General features: G+C 48.2%; 1 protein-coding gene across 1 annotated transcript; it reads right to left on the minus strand.

The window, feature by feature from the left end:
* Window positions 1–4,032: 4,032 nt before the first annotated feature.
* Window positions 4,033–4,396, minus strand: PHALS_06312 (uncharacterized protein; the record flags this gene model as incomplete). The annotated part of the gene is made up of 2 exons (XM_024719577.1): window positions 4,033–4,202; window positions 4,261–4,396. 2 exons carry the CDS (start codon window positions 4,394–4,396, stop codon window positions 4,033–4,035), a joined length of 306 nt encoding a protein of 101 aa, XP_024584862.1.
* Between the last annotated feature and the right edge of the window lie 1,974 nt (window positions 4,397–6,370).

The following is a 6,370-nucleotide window of genomic DNA, read 5'->3' on the forward strand; positions in this document are numbered from 1 at the left end:
AATTATTCTTTGCAGCTTTGAGCTGTCGAGATTCGAACGCGATCTCCTGATCTCGCCCATCGGCGTCTGCTTGCAGCAGTGCACAGCCGATGGCAAAGTCCGAAGGGTCACAGACGACGCTGAAAGGACGATCTGGGTCTAGCAGCGCCAGTATGGTGCATACAGGAGGCTGTCTTTGATCCCGTCAAAAGCCTCTTGATGTTCGGTATTCCAACCCCATTCCGCATCCTTTTAAAGGAGGTTGGATGATGGCCGGGCCATTCCTGCGTAGTTTACGCTGTACTTGTGCAAGTAGTCGGCGATACCAAGCCATCTACACAAATCCTTCTGGTTCTTTGGAACCGGCCAGTCTACAATGACCATGACTTTAGCGGGGTCCGCTCGAAGGTCACGGTCCCAATGAAGCACGCTAAAAATAATCTATTCTGCGCATAAGATGCACTTGTCTAAATTGACGTACAGTTTGTTCGTGCGCATGCACTCGAGCACCACTCTTAATTGGACGATGTGGTTCTCCTCATCCGTCCTCCCGTGCGCACGACTGTGAACGAAAATGACGTCAACGTATGCCTGTGCATACGTCATGTGGGGCCTGAACAACAGCGTCACAAGACGATTAAATGTTGCTGGTCCATTTGACAGCCCTTGGGGCATCACCAGCCACTCCCAGAGCATGCCGCTCGGAGTGCTCACTGCTGTCTGCGGGATATCGCTCGCTTTCATGAGCAATTGGTAATACTCGGTCACAGCCGTGGTCCACCTCTGCACCGTTGTGGCGCTCAGGAGCAGAAGCTTATATCACATACTCGGGAATTGTAGACCACTCGGTGACAAGAGGGCAGATGCCGCTACAGCGCTCAACCATGCCCATTGGCAATTGTCTCTATGCACCAGGTTGCCATGCTATACATAGTTATAGATGTATCGCTATATAGTGCTGCAGTAAGACAACAGTGACGAGCCGTAATCATAAGTTTTAGGATGACCACAGCCCCACGTACAAGAACACGCTGGATTAATTTGGCTGTCTTGGTTTTTTCGCGCGATGAAGCCATGTTTGGACTTTGTGTAGGGCCTGCCGAAGGACTCTGAAGATCATAGACCAGAACTTCCCAGTGAACGTGGGTCTCTGTCAGAAACAATTGACTTCGGGAGTCTATGTTGTCGTAAGCCACGATCCACAAACAACATCGCTGTACCGACACTGTCGATGGTGTCCGGCCCCGCCGTAAGCCCGAGCTGCCACAACGTCACGGACCACACGAGGGGTGCTGTTGATGATGCTGAGGTCTAGTGGTTTAGTAATCGAACGAGTTGGGTCGATGGACTCCCTTTTTCCCACTAAAATCAGCCCCGGTTTTGAAATTAAATCTAATAGTGTTAATTGGGCTAACAACTTATTTGCGCGGCTTGCAGCTTGACCATAGTACATTGGCTACAGATACTATTTTTTGCTGAAGGTGCTACCTTCGGCTGATACAGCCACCCTCAGGATAATCACTCAAGGATTTGACGTAACGTCGGGACTGCTTGTAAAAATAGGTAAGTGTACGGGTGCTTTTTTTGTAACCAACGATTTAGATCGGACACGAGAAATTAATGGGCTCCTGGTAGTGTTTGTTGCGATACGTTCATGCAGAACATTAGCTACCAAGTTGAAAAGCGTCAGACCAAGGGGGCAGCCATATCAGATATATAATTTCTCATCGTAAGCCGCAGATATTTCGCCGTCGGTAATGAATGCCGCAGTCGAGGCGAGTGCATGGCCTGAACAGCAGTAACCAGCAAACGAGAGAATCTTCAGTGCTCTTGGAGCGTGAGTGAGAATTTGATGATCACAGTAGTCCTACGTTTTTGAGTTGTCCAGTAGTATCGCACGGAGTTAGGAAGAAATAAGTCCAACTCGTGCTGGATGTAGCTATGCCAGTCAAACATCAATAGCAGCAATATGGACGCTTCGCGAAGTCTTGGCGGTAATGTGCCAGTGTGTAACAAACCTGAGAAATGTGGGCTTCAGCCACAAGTAAAGCATATTTCAGGTACCATTAATTAAGGACCTCACTGGCAATCTGGTTGGCTTTTTTAATAAAGTAATACCCAGTTAATATAGCAAAACATAATTAACATAGTAATATGCCTTACTACTGGCAATCCTGCTACGTGGTGGCTTCTTGTTACGGTGTAGCCACACACAGTGTTATTCCACTAACTGTGTCATACACACCTACGTACGGTCGCACAATCTTGTGCGACCCGCCCTTTCTTACAAGAACACGTGTAACCCCGCTACAGCGAGCGTATGAATCGGTGACTTCTTCGGTGGTCTGAGATCCCAAGCCACGATCATTTGAGCCTCCGTCGCTTGCATATTCCAGCGCTTCCACACCTAGGGTTTGAATATTAGCGGCTCTGCTGCAACTCAAGCAATTAAAGCCATTATTGTTTTTGAACAGATGTGTTCGTTTGCCCTGTATAAGGCTTAAGTACTTCGAAACTGTGGATTGCGATTTACTACACTAGTTCTGGTTCCTGAAAGGTCGGTGACCTTAGCTTAGCTTTCTTTGAGCAAAGAGCTGCTGCACTCGCCATGCATGCAAAGATGAACGATCCTGACGAGTACGCGCTGCGCCTGATTCCTCGAAAGCTGTTGGTGTCCGTCAATCCCAGCGAATCAGCGCAGCTAGGTCAATGTAATTAGCCGCTATTCCGGAGGTTATCGATTTCACTAACGCAGGAGCGGCCAGAGAGTTGAGTATGAGAGCTAGCTTGGCATTCCGTGAAGCGTATGAAAACGTTGGACTCTTTTTTGCATTTAGCTGAGAAACTTTCTCTTCGTCGCAAGGCATGAACGTCGCAATCGACTAGGCGTCTTCTCACGCGTTTGGGAAGCTCGGCGATCACTTTGCGCACTGCCCCCAACACACATTGAAGTTGCAACTATCGAATCTTTGGCGCGGTCTGCTCAGAGTGCGACTTCGCGCTTGTTATGTTTTTCAGTGTGAGTATCACAGCATCGTGATCCGATCATTGCATCTTATCACCTGCACGTGATCAAGCGCTGTTGCTGAGATATTCTATTTATCCATACCATCTGTGGAAGCAGCCATCGCACACGTTTTACATGAAGATGTAAAAATTTGCTGAAAAGTAGTAAACATACAGCCACAATATCATTTGATACTGCGTCTACTATTTGCCAGCATTCCAGCGCCAAGTCAAATCCTGTTGATTGGCTCGAGGTCTTCCAGCACCTACTTCAATTGAGTTCAAAGTAAAGAGTACATTTAAAGTTGCTGCCCATGGTGACCATTTGTGCTGGGATTGGTTAGACTACGAGTGACCGGAAGTAGGTGTCTTGCTTGCATCTATCGGTACTGGCATAGATACATCCAGGCTCCTTGGACGGCGACAAAAATGCGCGGACCAGAGATTGTGTAACTAGGGATCACGTGTTCAATCGCCGACTGGGACAAACTAGCACCAGTTTGAGGTTGAGTAGTAGGATAGAAGTATGAAACTCCACAATTTTGTAAGATGCGTAAAGTCCAGTGCATGCATACCGGTTCCCTTCGTGTTATCGCCCGGCCCGTCGTATCACGTATCAAAATCATGTCCAACGGACCGCTCGAGTTGCGCAACAAATGAATCAAGCCTAGCATGCACGAACATGAGGTTTCACCGAGTTTTGGGCATTCTGCGTGGCCAGATGAAATCGTGAAAGAATGCAACCGACACACGCGCTAGTTGAAACTTCAGAAGAGCCGGGTGACCAGTGAACAATTACCACTCAGACGAATTTAAACAGTCTTGGTCCGTGTGCTGATGTGTCGAGACATTGAAGTAGCGATCACATCATAGCTCTTTAACCGTTACACGCAGCTGAGAGCTGGACACTACGTGACTTATACCTAGGCTTCGCATTGCTGTTACCAACAGCATGACACGTCGGTGGGGGGGTGTCTTTGGCCATCGTGAGACGGTCCCGTTGCGTAGTCGTAGATCATGACAGGCCAGATCGTTTTCTCTTTATGTTCATACAGCCACGTTACCAAAGGATCCGTGAGATCGTCGTGTCTGGCCACAACAACGACAGAAACTAGTCGTGTCCGCATACGATATATGGCTTGTTGCGTGTTCAAAGCATGCGATGGGGCCCTCCGGCGCTCGTGCGTGAATCTTATTTCTGAGAAGCTGGACAACATCTTTCAGGAGTAATGTCAGAGCCGCAGCTTGAGACGGTAAAGCGCCTATGAAATTGACGAGCTGGGGATGGATGCACTCCAATAGCGACATCCTGCCGACGCTGTCTCGGCTCCTTCTTGAGCCTCGAACATGACTTATTCAGCATTTGATCGATGGCTAGCGTCAAAGTTGGCGCGTCACCATTGCCAAGCATGAGGTTCTCGGAGACGTCTATGCAAATTTAGTAGGTTTAGTAGCGCTTAGACTAACGAAGGTGACTATCAGATGTGAGCGTTTCTGACAGTTCGTAGAGTGAGCCACTTACAACTGTCTTGCGCTATGGATCAGCGAAATCATCCACATCCTGGTACATATTTCCTAGTGTCCTCACTCGTCTATTCAGCGTACGACTACTCGCTGAAACAAAAGCAATAGGAGTGTTCGCGTTTTTCATAGTACATGAAAACAGTCACCATTGAGAGCGAGCAACGGCGAAATGGTATTCTTAGCATAACGGACGCTTCGTCAGGTGCCAAAACATTTGTTATGATCAGGACCTCACAGCGACGCGCACTTGATACGGATGACTCAACGGGCGCTGACTTTTCCAGGATTTCGGAGATACTAGAGACCGGCTTTCACAGGTCCCACACAAGGACATGCAGATCATAATCATCACCCCATTCAGTAGGTATGATACTATTGCCAATGTCGGTATCTCAGACTGTCAAAATGAGGGCATTGATTGCCGCAACTCGATCGTTTGGCGGGATAGAGCGTAATCAAGTGGGCTGTAATCATTGGTCACAAGTAATTATCAAAATGTCCACATGATTCGCTTAAAATGATTAACAATGGCGTTGTTAGTCGCACAAATGTAGTTTTGCCGTACTCTTGGTCAGACAAAACGCGTACGACTGTTCACGGCGTAGTATAAGCAACTTATAGTGTCTGGAACGTCGATAGTTCAGCTTCCGAGCGCGTCACTCCATACAGCCTCGATTCTGGGTGTTCTCAACGTCGCAAGAAGCCTGTCCAGTGCTGGACCTGAAAATTATTGGTTTCAATGCTTGATCGGCGAGGGGCGACACTGAGACATTTCCCGCCCTGGTCGGGCTTGGGCATCTGCAAGAAACTGCAATACACAAAAGGCCGAGAACCATTCAAGGCATTCTTCTTCGGTTTCAGAAATTCCAGCAGCGGCAAAGAAGGGAGTGACTATATATCCACAGTGGGTGTGTCTTCACGGTACCACTTTATCCTTCATGTCTTATGGTCTGTAATGGTAAGCGAAGGTGGAGCGCGCGCTCACCCGAGACTAACGTAGATACCGAAGTAGAGACTGCAGCTCGCAGCGAGGATTTGCTATTGCTGCCATTTGGCTTTTCATTTTTTAATTTGGAGACCCGTTTGCCAGCACGTTACGGGTCGAATAAATTCTTTGGCTGCTCTTGGTGGCTCTTTTGGGTTTAGAGGTCGCGAATTTAGTTCGTCCCACATTTTTAAGCTGCTCGACCACATGTCTTTTCCTTACGCAATGCATCACGCTGGACTTGGCTCTCGCTTTTGCTGGATACGCACGTGGGGTGGTTCCTCCTTTGCAGCATTAAATGCAATGCGCCTTTTAATTTATCTTGTTGATATGTTCGTCTTCTTTTTACATTCGAAAACGACGGTGCCACACATCCGCAAAGCGCTTGAAATTGTGACACTATCTTTTTTCTGAGCTATGACCACCGTCATCATAGCTTAAAAGTGGTTGTAGTGCGTCCGCTTTATTCATATATGTGTTTATTTCCTGTGAGTTGCATTCTTGCAGTCGCGCACCGAGTGGTGAACAGTAGCAAGGCGCGCGCCATGATGTTTGCGGGTAATGGACATCTAAAATAAAGCTGTGATCGTCGTACGTTAACCGGATACGATGAATCGCCTCAAGCGCCGCCAGTCACGTGATCTGATCGCGAGTTGCTTGCTAACATGGTTGACTCGGTCGCTGCCCATCCATACTGGGGAAGTGGGTCCAACCCCGAGAGCCGGAGCCGCCCCTTCTATCTGTTGGCGTTGCGGATATTTACGCAGGTCGGTTGCTTCGATTAGAAGTAGTTGTGTCTGTGCATTGATCCGCAGAGCTGCAGCGGGGCTGCCGTAGCAAAACGCTTGAGGAAGCGTACTTTAGGTCACCGACCTT

The sequence above is a fragment of the Plasmopara halstedii genome (genome assembly GCF_900000015.1).
Source record: "Plasmopara halstedii genome assembly, contig: Scaffold_2956, whole genome shotgun sequence".
NCBI lineage: Eukaryota > Oomycota > Peronosporomycetes > Peronosporales > Peronosporaceae > Plasmopara > Plasmopara halstedii.